This window comes from Peromyscus leucopus, chromosome 8b (genome assembly GCF_004664715.2).
Source record: "Peromyscus leucopus breed LL Stock chromosome 8b, UCI_PerLeu_2.1, whole genome shotgun sequence".
NCBI classification, from domain to species: domain Eukaryota; kingdom Metazoa; phylum Chordata; class Mammalia; order Rodentia; family Cricetidae; genus Peromyscus; species Peromyscus leucopus.
The window spans coordinates 17,489,904-17,516,312 of NC_051086.1; the positions used below are offsets into that span (position 1 = coordinate 17,489,904).

Consider the following 26,409-nt stretch of genomic DNA (forward strand, 5'->3'; position numbering starts at 1 on the left):
TTTAATGACACTCAGTTCAGGCGAGCAAGATGGCTCAGCAGGTAAAATACTTGTCTCCAAAGCCTGATGGCCTGAGCTCAATCCCTGAGACTGGCATGAAGGTAGAAAGAACCAACTCCACAAAGTTGTCCTCTGACCTCCTTACATATGCTGTGGCACAAGTATACACATACACACACACACACACACACACACACACACACACACACACACACACACGTACACACACATAAATACAAATAAACTTCTTGTCTTAGTTACGGTTTCTATTGCTCTGAAGAGACACCATGACCACGACAATTCTTTCAAAAGAAAACATTTAACTGAGGCTGGCTTACAGTTTCATGTATTTAGTCCATTATGATCATGGCGGGAAGCACGGCAAAGTGCAGGCAGACATGGTGCTAGAGAAGGAGCTGAGGATTCTACATCCCAATCTGAAAGCAGCTGGAAGAGACAGCCACACTGGGTGTGGCTTGAGCGTCCTAGACTTAAAGCCCACCCCCCAGTGACATACTTCTTCCAACAAGGCCACACCTCCTAACAGTGCCACTTCCTATGGGCCTATGGGGGTCGTTTTTATTCAAACCACCACACTGCTCAACTCAAAATAAGACAAAGAAAAGAGTAACCTGAACAGATGGAGAGATAGAAGAGCAGCAAGATGGATATAGTCTAAGCACATCAGTGATCAAGCTATGGAAAGGCTATAAGAATAGTAGAAAAACTCAAGTATGTTTTTCATGCAGATCCACTAGCATTTAGTTTATTGTGTATTCACTTTATCACTGACCCTGTATATCCATCTTTTTTCCTGAATTCATGAGAGTGTGATACAGGCTTTCACACTTCCTTAAATAAGAACAGCCTCTCACATAATCAGCCACATTACAGTGTTCAGAGAGTTTTCCAACAATTCAGTTCTCTTTTCCAAAAAGCAGTCTTCTTAAGTTTAGCACTTTCCCCAAGAGGATTCTTTATTTTTTTTTATTTTTTTTTATTTTACAATACTATTCAGTTCTACATAACAGCCACAGATTCCCTTGTTCTCTCCCTTCCTGCTCCCCTCCCCTTCCCCCCAGCCCACCCCCCATTCCCACCTCCTCCAGATCAAGACCTCCCCCGAGGACTGAGATCGACCTGCCTGGACTGAGTCTACTAAGAGGATTCTTTAAACCATGCCATAGTCATGTCAGAGGAGCAGAAGGTGGCAATTGACTTTCGTGGTCACCTCACCAGCATGCAAGGCACTGATGGGTGGTGACTCTCAGATAGGCCAGTGTAACATGAATCTTAAAAGATCTTATTAATAAAAACAAACCCAGAGCCAGGTATTGGGGTGAACACTGAAAGATCAGAGAAACAGAACCAGCCACAGCTAACCTCACCTCACCATCTCCTCAGCTGATCTCGTTTCCTCAAACTGGAAGCCTCTGAGTCCTGATCCAAATGGATCTCAGCTGAACTGCTGCTCAAAAGCCTAAAAGCTTAACAGACTCTAGTTCCTGGTTTTCATGCTTTATGTACCTTTCTGCTTCCTGCCATCACTTCCTGGGATTAAAGGCATGTGTCATCATGCCTGGCTGTTTCCAGTGTGGCTTGAACTCACAGAGATCCAGATGGATCTCTGCCTCCAGAATGCTAGGATTAAAGGTGTGAGTGCCACCATTTTCTGGCCTCTGTATCTAGTGGCTGTTCTGTTCTCTGATCCCAGATAAGTTTATTAAGGTACACAATATATTGGGGGACACAATATCACCACAGGCCAGGTCTGAGGGCTTCTGTCACAGAATGTCTCTTGCTGCTGCTGTGCCTTTACTTGTTTGCCACTGCCATTTTTCTCTGGTATCTGGCATGCTGTGAATGGGTGTGGGGAGATCCCACTGCCTGTGATGTAGTGTGATTATCTCATGGAAATATCCCATTCTACTGGGCATTTTACCTATGGTTTATTATGAAGATGATTTCCTCCTAAGCTGTACTGTTTAACTGAAGCAATGATTTTCTACAATAATAGTGTTAGTTTAAATAGGATTTTGATGATTGTGGGTCTTTAATAAATACAGTAAGGGATTATGATAGAAGTTAGCTTAGTGGGAAAACTAATATAATTAAAAGCAAGAAATGGTGTTGCTCCCACCCCTGATAAAGCAGAGGCTGTCGAGGATAGAAAATAAGAACAAGGAAATTTCACACAGCTAGCTTCTCTTGGGGAGCACTATAGACTGTGGCATAGACTAATGATTAAGAGAAACAGTGGAGTCCCAGAAGTCCAGCTAGCTCAAGTTCTTTTAATATTAATGTTGGGCAATGTTTTCATGGGTTTTGGTATGCATCACAGCTGAAAAAAAAAAAGCTTTAAAAATTATTTAAGGTTGGGTTAAGATACTTTTTTTGATGGCTTTGAGGTTAAAAAAAAAACTTGGAAAACAATTTAAAGGCATACATTTGAAGCTGAGCAAGGGACTCATTGAGGCAAGGGAGCAGGAACAATGGTAGCCTGGGCTATTGCTGGCTGATTTATCTTTTTGTCTAGAATGGGTTGGTAATCAAGGGTGATGATTAATTCCTTGTACCCATTTCTGCCCTCAGCTTCCTGACATAAAAAAACCGTTGATGAAAAAAAAAAAAAAACTGTTGATGAGTGGGTATGCACCCCGAGGATTTAAAGTAGAGCTGACTGATTTTTTTCATATATAAAAGTTTAGATTTGTGATTCTTCTAAGATTTTTTATAAGATTACCTTTGGAGATAGATAATAAAATAATTTATCCTTTCTTTATAACCACAAAATGCAGCCTGCCAGGAAAAAAAAAAAAACTGGCTGAGAAAAATACCTTGCTTGCTTACATTTTGATATTCTATAACAAGTTGCTTGGGTATGAATGTATGTGGGTTCTTGGGACAACTTGTTTTTCACCTGTAATATGTAAAATGTTTCGTCATGCAAGGGATATGGAAAAATGCTGGGTTTTACTTGTATTCATTGTAATCATTCACTTGAAAAATAGAATGTAACCACACTGTAATTTTTATACTGCTTGAAAGATTTTGCTGGGGTATATAAGCTGTATGGGAAAAAATAAAGTTAGCTAGAAGGAAAACATCAAGAGAAACAGAAGGAAAACATCAGGGTGGAAAAACAGAACAGAAAAGGACCAGAGGAGAAAAAACAACAGTAAGAATAAAATGAAGAACTAAGCTTTGGCCCTCAGAAAAGTCCTCATGGGTCTGTTTGTCTGTCCGGTAGTTCACCTGCTCTGCATCGCCTCTTCAGTTTCTCTGACCTACTGAAGGCTTGCCATTCATCAGCACCCTAGGTGAGAACCTGACATGTTGAAGGGGTGTGTGTGTGTGTGTGTGTGTGTGTGTGTGTGTGTGTGTGTGTGTTTCCCTTTTTCACCAGCCCCAGAGAATTAAGTTTTACTCCCTCAGATAGAAAAGTCAATTGAGAGATTAGTTCACCAACTCCATGGCTCCCCCTTGATCCCTGAGCTGCTGGAGGCTAGTCCATGACAACAATAAAACCACTTCTTGGGGTTGGGGATTTAGCTCAGTGGTAGAGTGCTTGCCTAGCAAGCACAAGGCCCTGGGTTCGATCCTCAGCTCCAAAAAAAAATAAAAAATTTAAAAAAAAAATAAAAGAGTGCATCTCTGGAACCAGGGATAGCTTTAAAAAACAAAACACTTCTTTCCCATCCCAGGGTCCAATCCACAACAGCACCCTGTGTTTAATGTTGTCCCTTTAATGTGAAACTAACTCGTTCTCAGCTTGTCTTTCTCTTTTAGGAGTGTGACCCTTTTTTAAAGAGCAAGCAAAAAAGGGGGAGGTGGGAGAAGGCAGAGAGAGAAGGAGGGAAGGAGGAGGGCAGGAAGGGGAGAAAGACAAGTTTAGTGGGGCACGCCTATTCCAAGCACTTTGGAGACAGAGGCAGGAGGATCATCAGTTCCAGGCCAGCCTGGGCTACACAGAGTTCTCTACAAGTTAAGGCCGATTGGGCTCATGACTTTGTGTGGCTTGGTTATAGAATGTCCCTCAATTTTGAGTTTTCTTTTTGAATAAGTTTTAATCGAAGTAAAGTTCTGACCCTCTCCTATTTAAATGGTCTCGTGGCCTCTCTCTTCTCACCCTGAGTCTTGCCAGCCCACTGAGTGACCCAAGCCTTCTTCTCCCGTCTCCCTCCGCTCAGGCCCATCTCTGCCCACCATGGCCCTCCACTCTGTGCTGCAGGGAAATTCCAACTCCTCCCCATCTCGGAGCGGAGCGCTGCCGCTGCAGTCTCCTCTTTGCTCAGCTCCCACCCTCCAGAGCCCAGTCTCGGGGATTGAACTCACGCTGTCAGGCTTTGGAGACAAGCCATTCATTCACCTGCTGAGCCATCTCACCGGCCTGAGCTGAGGGCCATTAAAATGCTCTTTGTTGTTTCCTCGGCTGTACCTTTTAGGGGTTACTTTGCATTCACAGTTTATTTCTTTAGCTATCCTAGTGTGCTTTTTAGTGAAAGTATATCATTTTATGTGTAGCATAAGAAACTTAACAGTTCTTCCTCATTATTCTGCCCAAAAGTAGCCCTGCTCCCCAACAAATTCAACTCCTGTGGCCCCTTTGTCTACTTATAGCCACCCAGAATAATCTTGTTTATTTGCTTGCCATTCAAACAAAAGCCCTGGTAAAAATCTTGCCTGGCCTGCTCATTGTTTAGTTCCCAGCTCTTAGAATGGTGTTGGGCATGTAGAAGACCTTTAGTGTGCACCGTTTGAAAAAAAGGGGGAAGGAGCTGTTGTAGCTTGAATAGAGATGTCTCCCTAGGCATGTGTTCCAACGCTTGCCCTCCAGCAGGCCGTGGCACTTGGGAAGGGTGTGGAACCTTTAGGAGGTGGAGCCTCCATGGCGGAAGTGGGCCAGTGTGGGCCGGCCTTGAGGATGTATAGCCTGGCCCCACTTCCTGTTCAATCTCTGCTTCCTGACCGTGTGCGCAATGTTACCAGCTGATCACCCATGCCTCCCCCAAAATGATGGACTGCGTCCCCTCAGACTGTGAGCCAAGACACCCCTTCCTCCCTCACAGTGTTTCTTGCCACTGCAAAGGGAAAAGTAACTAATACAGGAGCCAAGGGAGACAGAGGAGAAAGAAATGCACTCTGGATAGAAAGAAATCCTGGTGATTTCACTAATGTCTCTCGAGAAGTTTCTAGAAGCTGAGTACCTTCTAAGTGCTATGTACCAAGGATTTTGCAGGACAGTCAGACTCTTCAGGTAGCCACTCACTGGCTTTCTCCATCCCCAGACTCTTCCTCCATGATGTAGGCTGTTGTAGGAACATAGCAGCAGCATCCGAGCCCCAGGAAGACGTGAGCAAGGGCAACTAAGCTTCCTAAAGGATCCCAGAAGAGGATGAGGAAGAAACAGTGCACAGCAGAGACCATCCAGGGACGGGGGATGCCGAACAAAGGCATAAAGGGCACAGACCAGATGTATAGTAAATACCTCAGTTACCATGCAGAGTGAGTCCCCTTGCACCTTGCCCGGAAGGAAGGGAAGAAAGGAGGGAGGGAGGGAGGACAGGAAGGGGGGAGAATGGGAGAGAGAAAGGTATAATAGTGCATACCTATGACTGCTGGGAAGCAGAGGCAGGGGGATCACCAGTTCCAGGCCAGCCTAGGCTGTATAGAGAGACATAGAAGAGAGCCTGGTTTTTCCACCTGAACACACCTCCTGGACTGAGGAAATACTAGACTTGACCCTGGAGAAGAGTTCTGCTGACTGCCAAGAACGTATGCAGAGGTCTAGCTCCCCTACCCTTGGTTTCACGAGACACCCTACAGCTTAAAAGAATTTCCTTGGTCCTGGAGAGCTGACTGGTGCACTTGTTCAGGGAATTCCCTGATGCAAGACCCTTCCTAGGAAGCAGAGAGCACCTCCCACGATTGAAGTTAAAAATGCCATTCACTTTCCCACAGGCCTTGCAACTGGGATAGTTCAGCACTTGACTCTGGGTGGTGCATGCATGTGTGCAGAGGCCCCCAGAGGATTTGTTTTAAGGTGGTAACATTTAAGGTGGTAAAGCTCCAGTCAATACTTCCTGCCTATGTAGCAGGCTGTAGCAATAGCATCTGGGCCAGACTAGCACTGTGCTCAGTCACGCCCTGACTGCTGACCCATCTAAACTAAACATTCCTGCTGCTGTCCTCTTCTGGCCTTCCTCTGCATATCTGTCATCATGCTCGCAGAAACTTCCTCTTCTGTGTGAGTCAGCCAGAGTCACTTTCTGTGGCCTAAGATTAAGAACTTCTATCTGGGTGGTGGTGGCACAGGCCTTTAATCCCAGCACTTGGGAGGCAGAGGCAAGTGGATCTCTAGGCCAGCCTGTTCTACAGAGCAAGTTCCAGGACAGCCAGGACTGTTACACAGAGAAACCCTGTCTCAAAAACACAAAAGAACATAAAAAATAAAAGAACTTCTGTGGGCTGGCCATGCCACTCGCTGATAGAGTCTTGCCTGGTATGTACAATGCCCTAGCTTCCAACCCTAGCCTTGTACAATCCAGGCGTGGTGACACGTCCTGGTAATCCCATCCCTTTAGAAGTAGAGGTAGAAGGATCCTAAATTCAAGGTCAGCCTTGGGTAGATAGAAAGTTCAAGGTCAGCCTACGCTACATGAGAACCTATCTGAAAGAAGGGAGGGAGGGGGGAAGAGAATTTATAGTATGCTTATAATCCCAGCACTCAAGAGGTAGAGACAGGAGAATTAGGAGTTCAAAGCCAGCCTCAGCTATATAGCAAGTTCAAGGCCAGCCTTCGCTACAATAAAACCCTGTCTAAAAAAAAAACAAACAAAAAGAATTTTTATTACTTGGGAACTTCACTTTTCTAAAGAAGTGACCTATAGCTCATCATTTGTCCAAAGGATCCAGGATCTATCTGTAACAAACACAGAGATATTTTTTTTAATTTAAAAGCCACTAGAAAGGCTGCTGCTTTCATTAAAATGAAGAAAGACTAGAGGCATTCACCATCTAGCCCCAGGCCACTACTGTGGGGGGAAGGGGGGAGATGAGCTGTACGTCCAAAGCCACAGCCTAAACAGCAGAGCACTCTATACTCCAGGGAGCACCCACGCTGTCTGCCCAAAGGATGCGTTCACTGGGAGACTTCTACCTGGTCGGGAACATGGCAGCACTGTAGCCCACTCACTCACAAGAAGTTTTGGAGCAGGAACACCCCTGCCCTCCACTTCCGCCTGGCTCAGCCCACTCAAGCTAGAAGAAGCCTGCCTTTGTGTGGAGACAGACCCAAGCAGCACCAGGGCAAACACACTTCCTTTTCCATGTCTCCGGATCTTCCCTGCCCAGCCCCACTCCCCCCAAACACACACAGAGACACATACATGCTAGCAGTCACCTGCATGTGGGAAGCAGACAGACACTCGGGACATCTGTGAGCTAGAAAACCACAGTTGCTCAGCCAGTGCTTAAAAACAAGTTTGCAGTGTTTTTCAGGGGGTGTAGTGTGGTTGGTAGAGTGTGTGGCTAGCACACACACACACACACAGCTGCCTGCTTCAGATAAACCAGTCTCAGTGACAGACCTATAATCCCAGCACTCGGGATATAGAGATGGGAGACACAAGTCCAAGATCACCCTCAGTTACATAGCGAGTTTACAGGCCAGTCTGTGATGTGCAAGACCCTATCTAAAAAAAAAAAAAATCAATAAATATTGGGGCTGGAGAGACAGATCAGCTGGGATCCACATAGCAGGAGAGAACCAAGTCCTTCAAGCTGTCCTCTGGCTAACAGGCTGTGGCATACACATAAACACACAATAAATAAAAATAAGTAGATAGGATGTTTAAAATATATAAATAAACCCATCCTAAAACCCACACAGACACATTTGTCCCTCACACTACCACGAAAGCCATATGAGTGTGATCATCTCTTACATTCTTGTTATGATTTAATCTCAAACACCTGTCTTGAGCCAGGTCCCCCTTTGGGGGTGGGTGCTTATGGAACTCTCTCCATATTGCCCAATTAAAACTATAAAGAACTGGGCTACCAAATAATTTCCCCGAGGACTACCAGGACTTTCCAGTTTTGTTCTTCAAAACAAAATCTTGGGGATTATCATAATAGCAGGAATAACGCTATCAAACAGGCCAGGCCACATAAGTGGCTGGCCTGCATACTGGTGATTTAGTCTCCACAGTGAACACAACCAGATCCTGGACCTTCCACATAGGAAAACGGTGGCCAGTATACTCAGTCGCTTGTGCAAGCCACGATACTAGTAGTAGTAGTACGTGTTTAGCTCCTCCAGCTTTCTTAGATGTGAAGTTTCACCCAGGAGATGGGGTACCTACCAGCTGGAGTGTTTGAGTTTTCACCAGACCGTCAAAGCTCCCAAGTCACCAAGAGGATGTCATCTCTTTCCATGAGAACCAGGACCTCAAAGCATCCTAAACTATTACATCCAAGAGTTCAGAGATCTACTTCAACATCTTTATTTTTGAGGTGAGGTAAAGAGACCCAGAGAGGGCATGTGCACAGAAAAGACCCTACACCCCAAGTCTAGGGAGCCGTTTCCCTCCCTGATAAATGAGTGTAATGCACAGGACATGGGGAACGGTTTGAGGTCTGCACAAAGCTTTAACTAGTGTCAATTGACACAGTGGGAAAAACTCTTCCGCTGCACTTCTCTTCATCCTGCTGGCTGCTTTGAGGATGGAACAGCCAAGCTCCATGTGACATGTCTTTAATGCAGATGAATCTTTCCCCAGACAGAGCTTTATCAAGAAAGAGACCAGGGTCAGCAAGAATCCAATGACACTGTCTCTCTCTCTCTCTCTCTCTCTCTCTCTCTCTCTCTCTCTCTCCTCTCTCCCTCCCTCCTCCTCTCTCCTCTCTAATTATGTCAAGGGATGCAAATTTTATGTTTATATATCATTTATACATTAAGTTTCCATTTAAACCTATTTAGTATTAGGCTAAACAAAAGTTGAGTCTATGTAAAGAAATTACTAAGTGAATGCTGATCACTGGCTATCATGCCTTTTTAAAAAGCTATTTCCATGGTAGTAAAATGTGTTAGTTCATACTCACCTTGCAACAAATGACTTAGAAACAAAATTAAAACTGTCAAGCACATGACTAAACTCATGGTGGGTACCATGTGACTAGAAATCTATCACACTAACTTGGGATCATCTCTCTGCTCTGTGACTTCCTCTCTTCACTTCCCTCTTCACTCCCTCACCACACTCAGGGGACCTCCAAGTCCTCCTTGAGGCCCTTGGTCACCTACAGAAAAAGGATCAGGAACGGATCACTTTGCAGGGGTGGAAGGGAGTATATTGCCCCCTGGTGGAAGATTTGGGAATTGGCGCCCTACTGTACCTTTGGTACGAGCAGCAAGCCTGACTGATGTTTTTTAGGATAGGAGTTGGCTGACCGCATCCGCAGCATGGGTTTACAAGGGCGTGCCACCAAGCGCAGCTAAGGTGGGAGGGAGATTCAAAGTCAGGTCCTCACACTCTATTGGCTGAGCCCTCTCCCCATCCCAGGATTCTCACATTGGGCAGCTCCCGGCACCAGAGTGGATTCTGAGAACTCCAGCGAACAACCTGAACACACAGCAGTTAAAGGAAGACAGAAGTGAGATGTAGAAAATAATTGGCTATACCTCAGTCGTCAGCCCGGAGTGCAGTTACAACTTAGTTAATTGGCTGCAGGGCCTCAGTGATTGAATTCCAAAATTGGTTTGGTCTGGTCTGTTCGGCTCAGAACAAATGGCCAGTCCAAATTTTCCTTAGCACAAAATATTTGTTACAGAAAGCACTGTGTCTGATGAGCCTGGGAACCACTCTTGCAGAACAAAACACAAGACCTAGCCGGGACTTTTTTTTTTTTTTACAGCCACGGGGGATAAGGCCCTAGGGAGACCCACTCAGAATATCAAACGTCCTCTCAGGATAGATGTTGCCGAGATTATTTAACCAACTAGACCCTGACGATCTAGCTGTTAAGATACATGTCCAGCACATGGGATGCACATGAAATGCCCGTGGCATGGATTCGGTGAGAGTCAAATGTTCTATAAAGGCTGGGCAGTGGCAGCTATGATCGTCCTGCCACCCCAGTTTTACTTAAAGACATTCCGGTAAGCATGGCTGGCTTTAAAAATGAGATGGCCAGAGTGTGGTGACACTCGTCTGTCATTATAGTACTTGGCACCAGAAGGCAAGAAGATCAAGGAGTTCAAGGCCAGCCTCAGCTACACGGCAAATGTAAGGTCAGCCTGGGCGATATAAGCCCTGTGTCAAAAGAGGATTTTTTTTTTTTTTCAAGCAAAACTGGCGACAGCCATCAAGCTGAGACAGGAGATACTCCCACCGCCCATGGCAGCAGAGACTGTATGCGAACAGGAAAGCAAGCGCGCATCAAACAAAGGGAGCGCGCCCTCTAGTGGCACGATTACACTATCCCAGGAAGACAGATTCCAGAGGAGGATCGGAGGAAGACTTGGCAGTTGTTCTCAAATAAAAAGGCAAATCATAAATCCAGTTCAAAGTTAGGTCATAAATCCCAGGCAGGTTTGGAACCCAGCCCAAAGGTACAGACTGCAAATCTGGGCGTCTCTGCTCTGCTGAGTGACAGGACCCTTGGGAGCAGGGTCTCTGCTCTGCTGAGTGACAGGACCCTTGGGAGCAGGAGCCGTGATTTATGCCATTGTACAGCCTTCACAGAGCAGAAGCATGTCTTATTTTACTTGATAAAATAATTTGCATTTTTAAAATGATCAGTGTCCAGCGCTAGCATTTGTTGCTCTGTGTAACTAAATAAGGAAAGTAACATAGTCTACAGATCAGGAAATTAAGTCTCAGAGAAGGTAAGTAACTGACCTAAAATGACAATGTCAGAGGTTGAACCCAAGCACATGAACCCAAGAGCCTATAAACTCATATCCCATACACTAGCAATTCTCAAATGGGCTGGTCCCCAGACTCTGTTACACTCCTTAAGACAATCAAAGATCGAGGCTGTGGGATGGCTCAGTTGGTAAGGTGCTTGCCTTGCAAGCAAAAGACCTGGGTTCGATCCTAATTTAGGTAGAGAGGCAGCAAGGGCTGGCGAGATGGCTGAGGGGGTAGAAGCACTTACCACCATGCCTGGTGATGTGTTTGATCCTTGGTATCTATGAAGTAGAAGGAGATAACCAGCTTCCTGTAGGTGTGTCCTCTGATCTCTCCGTGTGAAATAATGGCATATATACCAACACACACACACACACACACACACACACACACACACACACACACACAATAGATAAACGCAATTATTTTTAAAGCCAAGCACGATAGTGTGTGCTTTTATGCCAGCATTGTAGAAGCAGGCAACAAGCTCTCTGGGCTCCTGGTCAGCCACTCTAATGACTTGATCAGGTCCAGGCTAGTAAAATAGCCCGTCTCTGCCAGGTGGTGATGGTGCATACCTCTAATCCCAGCACTTAGGAGGCAGAGGCAGATGGATCTCTGTGAGTTTGAGGCAACGTGGTCTACAGGGCAAGATCCAGGGCAGCCAGAACTACACAAAGACACCCTGTCTCAAAAAAACAAAAAGAAAAGTGCATGGCTCTCAAAGTCAGGGATTGCCCTCTGCCTGCCCCACTTCACCCCACCCATACACACACACACACACACACACACACACACACACACACACGTGTGCACGTGCGCGCGCGCATACATGTGCATACAACTGCACATGCACCTGCACAAAGATGAACAAAAATTACTACACACAAAGGGTTACTAAAGGTCACAAAACAATTTTTTATAAGGCTTCTATCAATGTTTATAGTGATCGAAATTAAATCTGAGGAAATCTTATGCTTACTAACTGATTTAGACATGACTATAATGAGCTGTTAACATCAACACAACATGGTCTGTGAAAAATAACCTTACTCTCAAAACAAAAAGAAGCGCGTGGGAAAGCGGGCCTCGCTTCACATTTGCGGATCTCTTCAATCCCTGACTCCTCATCAATGACAGCTGGATCCTTGGAGTTGCCTCTGCAGTCTGCTATCATCTCACACTTGATGTCCCTTCTGGAAAATCCCACTGCGCTCCTCTGGACGATTGATAGAGAGAAGGCGTCTGTGACTTCTTACGCTATTATCAGAGCAGACTCACCCTCACATATTCCTGCAAACGTCTTGAGTACCCCTGGGGTTCTCTAGACAACCATTAGGAATTGCTGCTCTAAAGGGCAAATGGACAAAGGTCTCTGCTCTTCTGGTAGCCATGTGTCCAGGGAGTTCCTTGGGCCTACTGTGTTCTCATTTACTTCCTAAACTCTGCCGTGCTCTCCCCGTGCTCTCCCCGTCCCCATTCTTCCGCTTTCCCTGGCAATTTTGTGTATTCTGAGGCAGACCTTGCTTCCCCTAGGCTCTGCATGCAGCCACCAGTGAGATAATAAACCTCAAGGGAGAATCCTTCAAGCAATAAGGATGGCCTCTGGCTTAATCCTAGACAACCCTTGCCCCTTCTTACCAAAATAACAAGCTGTTAGTTCCTATTATTCTGTTTCTAGAAGAGAACTTGTAACGATTTTCACACAATCTCATGTAGACTAAGAAGTTTGGTATCAAAAGTGACACATCTATGCATGTTAAATTAAAATATGTGGCTGGGTGTAGGAGGCTGAGGCAGGAGGAGCCTTGAGTTCAAGACCAGCCCCACATGCATAGGGAGACTTTGTCTCAAAGTGTGTGTGTATGTGTGTGTGTGTGTGTGTGTGTGTGTGTATCTGTGTGTGCATCTCTGTGTGTGTGCATCTCTGTGTGTGTGCATCTGTGTGTGTGTGTGCCTGTGTGATATGTGTATGTGTGGTGGTGGGGGTGTCTGTGTGTGTGTGTGGTGTATGTGGTGGGGAGGTGTCTGTGTAGTGTGTGTGTGTGTGTGTGTGTGTGTGTGTGTGTGTGTGTGTGCATCCTTAACAGCAGCGTGCTGGTTAGAATTTTGTTAACTTGACACAAGACAAAGTCATCTGGGAAGAGGTAACTTCCAGGAAATGCCTCCATCAGACTGGCCTGTATGCAAGTCTGTGGAACATTTTCTTGATTGAAAGCCCACACTGAGGCAGGTGGTCCTCAGTTGTACAAGGAAACAGGCTGGGGCTGGGGCTGGGACTGGGGAGACGGCTCAGCTGGTAAAGGCTAGGCTAACACCAAAATGAGAAAACAGGCTGAGCATACCATTGAGCAAGTCCGTAGGCAGCATCCTTCCCTGGCCTCTGCTTCAGTTCCTGCCTCCAGGTTCCAGCCCTGCTTGAGTTCCTGCCCTGACTCCCCTCAGTGATGGACTGTTATCAGAATGGGTAAATAGACTCTTTCCTCACAGCAACAGAAAGCGGACTCTAAGATAAGCAGTTTCCTTCAGGACATATCTCAGACCCAGATTGCCAGGTTGTCCTCTGGATGCCATATCTTCTTTAGTCACCAACCTTCACCTCTCCACCAGCGTCAGTGGAGAGAATCTCTGCTCCACCCACAACAGAGGCAAATGCTGTCTTCCTGGGGCCTCACTGTGGACCAGACTACACTCCCTGCATGTGCCCTAAAATTTCAGGTCATTAGGCAGTACCATTATTCTCCTCCCCCAACCCCCTGCCTCCCCCATGCACATGTTGGTCCTTTCTGGTACAGCTGCTCTATCTGCAGTTTGAGAAAATAGGCCTCGAAAGGAATCAACCCTACCCACATCTGGGTCTTGAAGTCCTAACCTCCAGAATCATAAGAATAAATCTCCAAGGTTTGGACTACCCAGGCTGGCATATTTCACTACAAGAGCCAGAGTACACTGGACAGCATCCATCAGGGTCATTATTAAACTTCAGGAGTGTATCTCATAAGGTTCAACAGCCCCAGTCTGCATGCCCACATTATATGACTTTATGCCTGCTCTGTTAAGATTTATTTTTAACTATGTGACCTGGGGAGGAGGGTTTGTGCATGTGTACAGGTGCCCACAGAGGTCAGAAGATGGTGTGGGATCCAGATCCCCTAGCACTGAAATTACAGGCAGCTGTGAGCTGTGCAATGTGGGTTCTGGGAACCAAACTCTACCCACTCGCCTAGAAAAACAATACACACTCCTAACTGGTGAGCCATCTCTCCTCATATCTTCTTGATTTCCAGTGTCTTGGCTCTTTTTCAAGCTAAGCTTTCTGTTGTCATTTCTCTCTTTAGCCAACTCCTGTCAGCATCAGACGCCCCCATCCCTCTGCCTCAGCTACAAGGTGGGGCTGGAACAAGCTGCTGTATGTATTGCTCTAGCTACATGCCAAGTTTTTAACCTGGGAATACAGAACAGTGTTTAATTTCATCTTTCCAGGATAATGAAGGTGCTTCTCAAGTCGGATGCCCTTACCTTCCACCTCTGGCTAGTGTTCCAACGCCACTACGCTTCTGGTCCTAGGATCCAGGTGCAACTGTGCAGGAAGCCAGGAGCCAGCTGTAACCTGATCTCCGAGCAACATGCCAAGGGCAGGCAGCTCCCAACCTTGGCGTGCATCAGGAAACAAACTTGAGGTGAGTGATGATTCATGCCATCACCATGGAAACCCCCTCCCACTCTAAGAGTGCACACTAGAAGGCAATCTGGTCCACTGTGTTTACGAGAAGTGGACCATCAGTCCCAAGCTCCTCTTACAGAATCAAGAGGCCTCTTCATAAGGCATGAATCCTCCTGGGTCATGAGCACACAGGGCAAAGGACACGGCCTTTCTTCTTCCCATTGTAATCCAGCCCCACCAACTGATGGTTATCTAGTTCAAGTAAGAGACTTGGAGACTAACAAATATAAGACCCTTCCTTGGCCAGAGTAAACTCTGGCTGGGCAGGAGGAGCAGGTCTGCCACCCGGTTGTTCCTATCACTTGACCACATGTGGCTGAGGTCCCCAAAGCCACTAAATGCAGCTTATTCAAAAGTCAGCCTTAGGGATGGCGAGAAGGCTCAGCAGGCTCTTGCTGCAAAACCTGAGTTTTATCTCGGGGGCCACTGGATGAAGGCAGAGAAGAGACTCCCACAAATTGTCCTCAGACCTACATACACACACAATAAAAAATTTAAGTAATCCAGGCAACTGTGGCGCACGCCTTTAATCCCAGCACTAGGGAGGCAGAGGCAGGAGAATCTCTATGAGCTCGAGGCCAGCCTGGTCCACAAAGTGAGTTCCAGGATAGGTTCCAAAAGCTACACAAAGAAACCCCTGCCTCGAAGAAACCAAAACAACAACTGTGTCCATGGTTGGGGGTGGGAGGAGTCGACAGAGATAGGAATCTTGGAGGTAGTCTCTTACCCCAGATGAACATGGCCTATGCTGCCGGAACTGTAGATTCACCCTGGCATCACCAGCAAAGCATGGTAGAGAAGGCGGCTGCTGGGAAGCATCCTTGAGTGACAGAGAATGTGGTATCCTTTCCTGTAGTGGGTAGCCATTCCAGCTTTGGTCTGGAAGTTCCAACCCCCACTGAGGCTTCGGTAACTGTCATGCCTACAAGGCGGGGCCAAGGGAGGACCCTGAAGACCCAAGATCCGGATGTGTGCCTTTCTCTGTTCCTGGACCCTGGACACTGAAGGTTGACCGAGCAGAGTTCTCCACAGAACACCACCGGATTGCAACACACCTTCCCCAGACCCTGCAACCTACCTATCCCTTCATTTGTAAGTTACGCCACTAAATAAACCTCCCTTTTAACTATGTGGAGTGGCCTTAATAATTTTACCAATACTTTCCCATCCCATTACCACAGTACTGGGGATCATTGACAGGTGAGGATTTACCTGAATTTAAGACTGCTGCTTCCAAGGCCAGAAATGTTTCAGTGTAGGACATCTGCTACAGTAGCCCAGGCTTGGAGCCTAAAGATCCGTAAGTAGTGAGGAGTCTACCCTGGTTCTCTGAGGTGCTCAGAGTACTGAAAGGACCTCAGGGTTGTGGTGACAGGACAGACTACAGGTGGCCCCTTGTGGTGGTTGATTTTTGATTGTCAACGTGATTAGATTAAGAAATGCCTAAGGCACTGGTGAGGAATATTGGAGTGTAAAGAGGGTGTTTCCAGAGATTAATTTGGAGAGACCACCCACTCTAGAATGTAGGAGGCTCCATCCTACTGACTGGGGTCCTGGACTGACTAAAAACTGGGGAGAGGGGAAAGCCAGCTATAGGCACTGACAGTCTTTTTTCTCTGCTTCTTGATCCTGAGATGTCACCGCTGCCATAGTCAGGAGCCACTCCAGTCACCATGCCTTCCCTACTATTAGACTATGACATGGAGTCATGGCCATAATAAACCTGTCAACATGGTCTTAATAGACTTTGGGGGATGCGTTCGTTTGTTCGTTTCCTGAACAAAACAGGAAGAGTCTAAAGATGCAGGCTGAGGAAGCCCTAGCTTCCTTAAGCACAGCTTAATGGATCATTAAGGTAGGAGTTGAGGCTCGAATGCTACTAGGAAGATGGACACTGAGGTCTGCTCCCTCGGCAGACCTTGTTATAGGGGACAAGAATTCTTAGTGGAAACTGAAGGCCTCTTGTGATATATTTGGCAAAGAATCCAGCTTCATTCCAATCATTTTCTGAAAAAGTTGACCTGGACTGAACTCAAGTGGACTAATTTAACTGGTGGGTAAAATCAGTACAGCACAATATTCACACTGTGACCTGGTTACTAGCTCACTTGCTTTACCCATCCTTACAGTGAGAGCGGAGAGTACAGAAAGAGGTGAAATGTGCCATTTCATAAGGAGTGGCTTTGAACCCAGTTAAAGCTGAGGACAGGACAGAGCTGACAGCAGACATGACTGCAATCTAGAGATCACTACCACTAAGGAGGAGCCTCAGACTTTACACCCCAATACGAAATGTGTCTTGTTGGGGGATATTCAATCCCACTGTGAACCCCAAGTTTGCATTTGCATTAAATAAAATTAACCTCGGGTCAGGAGGCTGTTAGTAACTAGTTGACAGGAAGTAATCATAGAGTATCAGAGGGCATCTGGAAGAAATAGAGGGACGTACCAGAAGTAGTAGGGAGGGATTTGGAGTGGCTTTTCTTGTTTGGTGGAGCGGAAGGACATTCTCTTTGGGAGACACCAGCAAGGACAGAGGGTTAGCTAGTCGCTACTCAGCCTCTCTGAGCTAGCAGGTTTCACCCCAACCTTTGAATTTCACGTCTTATTTATAAATAGAACGAGAGAAATTTAAACTATCTTTAGCAGCAGTGGCAGAGCCAGTGCCTATGGGAACAGAATTCCTGCCAGGCTGTGGCCTGAGCAGCCAGGGCACTGCCAGAGAAGCAGGCCCGTAACTTCGGAGTCACAATTGCTAGCTGAAATAGCAGTCGATTAAGGCACAGCCACTGTGCCACAGATAAAACAACAGTGTCTCGAAGGCATGACCCAACCCATCCAGAGCTCCCTGGAATAACAAAATCCATTTTAAGAGAGAATGCCTGAAAAAGAAAAGCCTTCTAGGTACCCTGCTGAACAATGGCTGCCTAGGAGTGTCTTCCCAGCTGTGGATTACACTAGAGGACTTCACTTTTCCCAGCCCTGAAGCACCTTTCTCCAGGCTTCCGATCACTCTTCATTCCCACAGGTATCCTATACCATATCCTCAAATGGCATGTGGAGATGTGAGGCTCTTCACTAGTGTAAGTAAACTTTCTCTTTTGCAAAACTTGTCACACTTCAGAGACTGGCATACTGTGCCAATGGACAAAACATAGTCCCTTCAAAAACAAAGCAGCTCCATATTATAGACTTAGATATTAAATGCATTAATGCTTATCAAATACTTATGTCCACAATTGGATAAACAACCAATTCCTATAGGAGGGGAGTGATGTTCTCAGAAGAGTTAGAGCCTTTCAGATTCTAGTTACTGAATACTAAAGGCATTAGAACTAAATAGAACTAGTGATAAAGAATGTGTAACAATAAATACTTAATGAGCTGGAAGTGACTCTTCTAATTAAGAGATCTAATAACTGTCACTAGTCAATAGCCACGAAAAGGCAATAGTGAAGGGTATACTTTCAAAGGAAAACAGCGGTATCTTCTAATGCCAAGAAATACCAATGAGTAAGAATTCACATCCCCCATACACATACACGCACAAATGCTTTATTAATACAACATACATAAACTATAAAGGAGTAAGTTTAAATATCTGCATCATAACAAACAGGCGGCAGTTCAACATCCAGGGTGGAGAGAATGCTGGAAGGAGATTGCAACGGATCTGGAGGGAAAGGAATTTCTCATTAGAGTTCTGCAAATCCTGCAGCCGTTATCCATAACAAACACTAGCTGCTACTTCCATCCTAGATTCATTTACCTAACGACTCTCATACAACATGCAGATGTCTTGAACGTGGCGGTGGTCTCAGAACTGACCGTCAAGAAGGAGGTCTTAAAAGTATGTGAACCCACTTGTTCTTTCGAGCATCAGGAACGTCTAAGTCCTAAAATAGGACCGACCACCCATGTCATCAGAGCACATGGTCTGATGATGTCTTCGGACCGCCAGTTCCAGCTAAGACCTTAAGCTTTGGGCAGTCAGGAGGTCTGCACTGCAGCACCGGTGTCCTGGCCCTGTTAGCCATGGATGGAACCTGGATTGCTCAACCAATCATGGTTACCACAGACGTTACCTCATAGCCTAAGAAGCTGTTATGTTAAATTTCACCCTCTGCTATAACTAAAGGCTGACTGGATTCCAGAATTACTTCATTTGTGATTAAAACATTAATGGCTGAGGAAAGTTCTTCTTACTCTGAAATTCCGCCCCAGTAGTCCCAAGGACAGAGGCTGCACACAGGCTCACCTGTACAACTCTGTCCCCACGGCAATGCAAGAGTCATGTAACAAGCTGCTCACAGCTTTGAGAGGACACTGCTCACTTACTAGATTCCCATGGTAGAAAGGGTGTCTTCAGAGGCGAAGGGGGGTCCAGGTGCAGCAGCTTCTCAAGCCCGCTCTCCTCATTCAGGATCATGAGAGGCACTCCATTCAAGGGGAGATGTGCAATCTGGTGCTCCTCAGGGAGGTCAAAACTCTCAAAATCTGTCACAAAGGGAAGCGAGCATCAGGGCCATGCTCCCTCAGCCCAGTCAAGGCAACGGCAGTGAAGTACATTAAGTCAAAATATTCTTCGCCACTACTGGTAATTCAAAAAATAGAGCCAATTTAATAATAGGCAGTTAAATAATTAAGTTACTGCCTTAAAATAAATAATACTTTTACCATACTCAGCAAAATGTAACAGCTCTTGACGTCTCTTTAATAGACTGTGTGATTCAAGTATGGCGGGGAGCACAAGACTATAATCGAGCACTTGGAAGGCTGACACAGGAGCATCACCATGAGTTTGAAGTCAAGCAAGGCCCCATTCCCTGTCAGAGATTCAGTAATAACATGAGAACTGCACACCAGAAGAAAATATGCCCATAGTGGTCACAGAAAAGGGATTTGCAATGATCTAAGTTGTTAGTCAAGCCAAGATTTTTTCCTAGAAGACACTTTTCATCTGAAAAGAGTGTATTTGTCTAATAACCTCTCAAGGAATGAGGGAAGTCTATCACGCTTCAAGGAAAATCTTGTCACCAATGATAGAACTCAGAAACAAAGTTTAGAATTGTGGAATACTCACCTGCAATAGTTAGCGTGACGTTAATTTGAAAGTTTCTCTTGCATTACTTTAGACTTGCCCTTTTCTTTTTGTTTGAGGCGGGGTCTCTCTACACAGCCCTGCCTGGCCTCGAACTCAGTTCAGTCTACTTCTGTCTGGGACTAAAGAAAGCTATACTTGACCCTTTCTGATGACAGAGGTGATATCAAACAATACACTTGTTTGAGACAGGGTCTCTTTATGTATTCCTGGCTATTCTGGAACTCGCTGTGTAGACCAGGCTGGCCCTAAACTTATACAATGATGGCCTTGAGCTTCTGATTTTCCTCAGCATCTTTGCTCCCATTCTTCCTGACTGAAAGTGATACCCTGGCAAGTGACTCCACCTGAACAAGTCTGTAACCCAGGTTTAGACAGTTTCAGAGTCTGCGCTACACATCACGGTCACATGGTGTTACAGTGAGAATCTCCAGCCGAGAGCGTTTCCGCCATACCAAAGACCTTACCTAGAGGATTGAAGGGGAAGAACTTCTCTATTTCTGGGTAGGTATCATCAGAAGCAGGAACAGAGGCCTGAGTCTTAGCAACCTTCTCGGAGATGGGGACAGAGCCTTGTGTCTTAGCAACCTTCTCAGTGATCTAGAAAAACCCAAGAGAAAAGGCACCTGTTAGAAGTCTCGCCACCTACATGGTAACATGAGGTTCGAGGGCCTCTTCAAATGATGACGCCACACTTTACAATCTGTCAATTCCATGTTACAGTTCTTGGCTTTCAGGATTCAGTCAGAAGATACGGAGAGAACTGACTCCTGGCAGTTGTTCTCCGGCCTCGACATGCACGCCATCACATGTGCAGACCCTGCCCTCCCCATCCACACACACAAAAGCTAAGGGGCTGGAGAGATGACTCGGTGGTTAAGAGTACTTGCTCCTCTTACGGAGGACCCAAATTCAGTTCCCAGCACCCACAGGGCGGTCACAGCTGTCTGTGACTCCAGTTCGAAGGATGATGCCTCTTTAAGCCCTCCTCAGGCACATGGTACACTTATATACCATAGAGGCAAACAGCCATACACAAAACTAAGACTATTGTTTTTTAAGTTAAGCCAGAAATTTTAGCACCTATCCACATGTATTTCCAAGAACATGGAGCAGGGTTAATTCAAGGCTAATTAGCTCGGCTGTTCAAACCCAACAGTAGAGAAGATAGGCTTGAGGCACCACAGAATAGTAGCTAATCCTGGGAGTCATTTTTACCTTATAAAAGTATGACTTTTCTGCCACTGTGATCTGAATCATTGGCTTGGCTAATATTAACCAGTTTGTTTTCCTTAAACATATGGGATTAAGAAGGAGCAAAACAGCCGGACGGTGGTGGTGCACGCCTTTAATCCCAGCACTCGGGAGGCAGAGGCAGGCGGATCTCTGTGAGTTCAAGGTCAGCCTGGTCTCCAAAGCGAGTTCCAGGAAAGGCGCAAAGCTACACAGAGAAACCCTGTCTCGAAAAACCAAAAAAAAAAAAAAAAAAAAAAAAGGAGCAAAACATTAAAAACATCTGAAGAATACCAGGGAGGCAATCAATAGCAGTAGGCCAAAACAGAAGCCTGGGCGCTCTGGATCTTACTCATCTATGTGTCGGCCAGAACTGGGGGGCGGGGGGCTCTAGCTCAGGCTGGCCTTCAACCAGCCCACCATCCAGCTTCAGCTTCCCCAAGTGTGAGGGTTGCAGGTGTCTATCAGACCCAGCTAAGTACTTCACACATCTGCTAAGAGGCTTCTAACCAGCTGCTTCCGGGTACTAGTTAAGGACAGCTGAGACAAAATCAGCACTAGCTACTTCTGAGAGTTACAATCTCAAGATGCTGATCAACCAGAAGTGGTGCAGCATGCCTCTCCTCTGTTCATTTGTTTATGGACCTCTAGCCATCTTCCACTTGGAAGAAAGCCATTTTTAAGCATCCAAAGTGCCACAGTGGGGCTTGAGATGGCTCAGTGATTAAGAGCATGTGCTGCTGCTGCTTTTCCAAAGAAGCTGGATTCGGTTCCTAGCACCCATCTAAGTCAGTTCACAACTGCCTACAACTCCAGTTCCAAAGGACCCAATGCCCTCTCTTCAGCCCTCCTAGGGTGCCCACACACATGTAGTATTCATGTACATTGATGCCCACACGAATGAAAATAATCAACCTTTTTTTTTTTTTTTTAGTGCAAAGTACATCATCTTCATATCGCTCACTCACCTTTTTCACAGTCAAAGTTGGCTGTTTCTGTTTGAGGGGTCTATTAGTCTTCACTGGCTTTTCTGTAGCTCTGTTGACCGTTCCCAAAGCCTTTCTGCTGGCCTTAGGCAGGGCTGGAGCATTGAACACTTTGCCAACTTGTGCCTTTGAAACCTGCAACTTCCCATCTAAGGCCTTGACTGTTGAAAAAAAAAAAAAAGTATAATCGTAAGAATATTAAGGGCTCAGGAGGTAAAGCTGCCAAACCTAACCACCTGAGTTCAACCCCCAGACCCCACCCACATAGTGTAAGGGGAACTGACTCTCACAGGTTGTCCTCTGACCTCCACAGGCACACTACAGAACATGTGTGCCCCCACACATACACAAACAAAGGTAATAAACACAGTGTCCTTAAAGATTAGACCAAATAAACACCTCCTCAACTTGACCAATTCTCGCCCACAAATCCATGCTGCTTTTTTTTTGGCAATGTTTTAGCACACTGTTAAATAACCTCATTAAGACAATAGACTGACAGCTGGGTGTGGTGGAGCACACCTTTGATCCCAGCACTCAGGAGACAAGAAGCAGGTGGATCTCAGTGAGTTCGAGGCCAGTCTGGTCTACAAATCAAGTTCCAGGACAGTTACAGAGAAACCCTATGTCAAAAAACAAAAAACATGAAGCCAGGCACTGTGGCATGTGCCTTAATTCTAGCACTTGGGGAGGCAGCAGAGGCAAGTGGATCTCTGAGTTCAGTGCCAGCCTGATCTATATAGCAAGTTCCAGACCAGTTAAGGCAGCACAGGGAGGCTCTGCCTCAAGAAATAGATTAAGCATAGAACCTGGGGACTTAGCTTAATAGATAGAATGCTTGCCTAGCATTTGAGAAGCCCGGAGTTCCATCATTGCACAATGCATTGCACAAACCAGGCACAGCGGCCCACACCTGTAATCACTGCACTGGGCAGGTGGGGACACTCAAAGGATCAGAAGTTCAAGATCATCTAGGTTACATAGGGAACTAAAAGCCCGTCTGAACTACATGACACCTTTTCTAAAATTAAAACGATAATAAGCATGCAAATGTATCAAACCTGACTCTAATCAACCACAAAGTACACTAAGGCTAGGGGTTCCAGACCACACTCATAACCCACCCGCAACACCTGTATATTTGAAGACAGACCAAGACTCACCACCAGACCCCAGCTTCAACCCATCCTTAGATGCCAAACGGCTGCCTGGTTCTTCGTTATCCTTGTCAACAAAGATCAGAGTAGCCATCCTGGATTACTCTAGGGGAGAGAACTACATATCAGATACTAGCATTGGGTAAGGCCGGAAGAGCTAAGTGACAACCGAGACCGAAATTTACCAAGGGTACGTGTGCACAAAAAATTTAGAATTAAGATGGAGAAGCCAATAGGCTTCATCCAGATCTGAAATCTTCAAGCCAGTGCCAGAAATACCAAGTTGGCACCCAACAAAACTCTGCCCAGGCTGTAATCTTGAGTGTTAGGGAAGAGGAGGAGGCAGGAGGTTCAGATGTTCAAGGTTGGTCTCGGGTACACATCAAGTTCGAGACCAGCCTGGCTGCTTGAGACCCAGAAGAGGGAGGCAGGGAAGAAGGAAAATGAAAACAGTATCGTCGCGGGACGAGCCCGCCAAGAGCACCCAGAGACGCGGGACCGAGTGAGGCTCAGATCCCGACCCTGCTTCGGCCTCCAGTTAGCCCCAGCCACCCCAAGCTCACCCGCAACACCCTAACTGCTAAACGCACCCAAGACTGCTCCACCAACGACCCCGCACACCGCGGTTTAAAACACAACTCGCGCCTCAATTGGTCCATCAGAGAGGAGGCGGGGCCTGAAGTCTGAGAACCAATGAGAGCAGCCGAAGTTTTCAGACACCGCCCCCGTCCCGCGCCTCTCTCCCAGGAATTAAAAAACTAGGATCCTACATTGTCCAAAACTCCTGACAGGCTTTTTGTTATCCACAGCGTGGAGCTTCGAGGAGGCACAGGCCCAGTAACAAAACCGTCGTTTCTTTAAAGTATTTTTTTTTTGTAACAGAGTTTCATGTGACCCAGGCTGTCCTTGAACTAGCTATGTAGACGATGATGGATGATGACCTTGAACTTCTGATCCTGCTTCCCGTCTCCTAAAAGCTGGGATTACTGGCTATGCCACCATTCCAGGCTTACTTTTATGTTTTTGGCTTTTTTGAGATACGCCGCTCAGGCTTGCCTGGAACCCACGAGCCCAGGGATCCTGGGATCAGAGTAGCCAGAGTGGATTCTCCAAGGGACCGGCATACATGTTGTATTTTAAAACGGCGGGAAGGAGTCACACCATACAATAGGGTCCATGTAGGAAGTTTATTAAGAGAAGAGGAGAGAAAAGGGGCAGAGAAGGGTGCAGGGATCCGCCCTGGGGACGAGGAAGAGGAAGAGAAAGATGAGCAAAGGCCCGTCTTTTATAAGGAAACGAATATACACAGGAGGTGCTCTTAGTGGCTGCAGCTGAGGTATTTCCTGTCAGGACCCTAAGGGCAGGCCAGTACATACGCCTAAATGCTAATACACGTTAGATATTAGCATTTAGGAAAGGCTAAAAAGGGTAAGTAACAGTAGAGACCAAACTTCATCCAGGACACATGTGCACTAGAAAAGCCAAGAGGTTTATTCAGATGTTAAATCTTCAAGTCAAAGTCAGAGGCACTAAACTACTGAGAAGATGGTTTGGGTCAGCACCCATTAAAACAGTCACCGAGTCTGGAGAGATGGCTCAGCAGTTGCTGCTCTTGCAGAGGATCCTGCTTGCCCTGGGACTCACTATGTAGACCAGAGATCCGCTTGGCTGTGCCTCCTGAGAAGTAGTGATTTCTGCTTATTTTTAAGTATTGTGGAAATTCAGCAGGTTTGAAGACAAATGGAAATCGTTTGAGGACCCAGCTCTTCTCATTGAAATAAGCCCTATTAATATCATTGGAGACTTTCCCTACACCCTTTTTTCCTATGAATGTTTGATTACGTTTAATTACTAGAAAAGTTCCTTGGTCTGCTTGATGGTCCCATTCCAATGTCAGTAGTGTTGTATATTCCTGAGAACATTCTAAAGTCCCGTGAAAGTGGGATATACGTCCTAGGATTTTCCCCGTTCTTTGCTGCTGGGTACTCAGATTCTTTTTAAAATGGTGGTGAGAGCCTGCAAAGTCCTCATCCCTACAGAGCCACAAGAGACACTTGATGTGTGAGTGGTGGGTGTAGACCAAGAAACCTCTCCATTACACTAGGAATAAAACAGCAAAATTTCAGATGGTGGTGGCACACGTGTTTAATCCCAGCATTCAGGAGGCAGAGGCAAGTGGATCTCTGTGAGTTCAAGGCCAGCCTGGTCTACAGAGCGAGTTCCAGGACAGCTAGGGCTACACAGAGAAACCCTGTCTCAAACAACAACAAAATGCAAAATTTCAAATCACTAAGCAAATCCTACATCTCACTCTCTGAGATTCTTCCCCTCTCTCGAGACACATAGGGATTGCTTTGTTTGCTCAGAACCAACAGATTCTGTCTAGCCTCAGGATCTCTATATAAATAATTCTGTCTGCCTAGATAGCTATCTGTCTGCTATAGAGGTTCTTCAAAATGAAGAGCCAGGAGCCAGGCTTAGCAACACAACACCTTTAATCCTAGCACTTGGAAGGCTGAGGCAAGTGGTTCTCTGTGAGTTAGAGACCAGCCTGGTTTACACAGCTCCTGTAGCCTGCCAAAACTACATACTGAAACCTTGTCTCTGAAAGAAAAGGAATTATTCAAAGAGAAGTGGAGAATACACCTTGCTTTTGTGAAATGTTATAGGCAAAAACTTTGGTGCTGATAAAATTTAAAGAATATACATTTATTTTGAAAAGTTTCCCCCAAAGTTTCAGAGAGAGAGGTATGTAACACTATAAAATGCAGGACTGCCTTTTACACTTACAAGTAAGAATTTACACTGGGATCTGTCTTTTTACACCTAATGAATATGTAACTCAAGCTTCCTTTAAATTCACTCAACAAGTCGGGCGGTGGTGGCACACGCCTTTAATCCCAGCACTCGGGAGGCAGAGCCTGGTGAATCTCTGTGAGCTCGAGGCCAGCCTGGGCTACCTGAGTTCCAGGAAAGGCACAAAGCTACACAGAGAAACCCCGTCTCAAAAAAAAAAACCAAAAATAAATAAATAAATAAATAAATAAATAAATAAATAAATAAAATTCACTCAACAAATATTTCCTATACACCTGATAAATGCTGGGTAATATGCTTATCATCAAAAAGAAGAGTCTAACTCTAGGAGGTGAAGAATAAAGACAACCCCCCCTACACAACGACACACACACACACACACACACACACACACACACACACACCACTTATACCTTTACTGTCCCTTCTCTGTCCTATTCCTTTTATCCCCTCAACCTCTTATTTTCTCCTTGTA

At 45.9% G+C, this 26,409-nt stretch overlaps 1 protein-coding gene across 3 annotated transcripts; it reads right to left on the reverse strand.

Moving 5' to 3' along the window:
- Positions 1-18,179: 18,179 nt before the first annotated feature.
- On the reverse strand, positions 18,180-23,791 carry Pttg1 (PTTG1 regulator of sister chromatid separation, securin). Of its 3 annotated transcripts, none has more exons than XM_028864275.2 (6): positions 23,708-23,791; positions 23,124-23,222; positions 21,943-22,121; positions 20,209-20,341; positions 18,979-19,137; positions 18,180-18,313 (listed from the first exon to the last, which is right to left on the reverse strand). In XM_028864275.2, the coding sequence occupies exons 2-6, from the start codon at positions 23,209-23,211 to the stop codon at positions 18,234-18,236; spliced, it is 639 nt and encodes a 212-aa protein (XP_028720108.1). In that variant the 5' UTR covers positions 23,212-23,222; positions 23,708-23,791; the 3' UTR covers positions 18,180-18,233. The 3 variants fall into 3 exon arrangements, with proteins under 3 accessions (XP_028720108.1, XP_028720110.1, XP_037057129.1); XM_028864277.2 differs by having other exon boundaries at positions 23,681-23,749; XM_037201234.1 differs by lacking the exon at positions 23,708-23,791 and adding an exon at positions 23,303-23,661.
- Between the last annotated feature and the right edge of the window lie 2,618 nt (positions 23,792-26,409).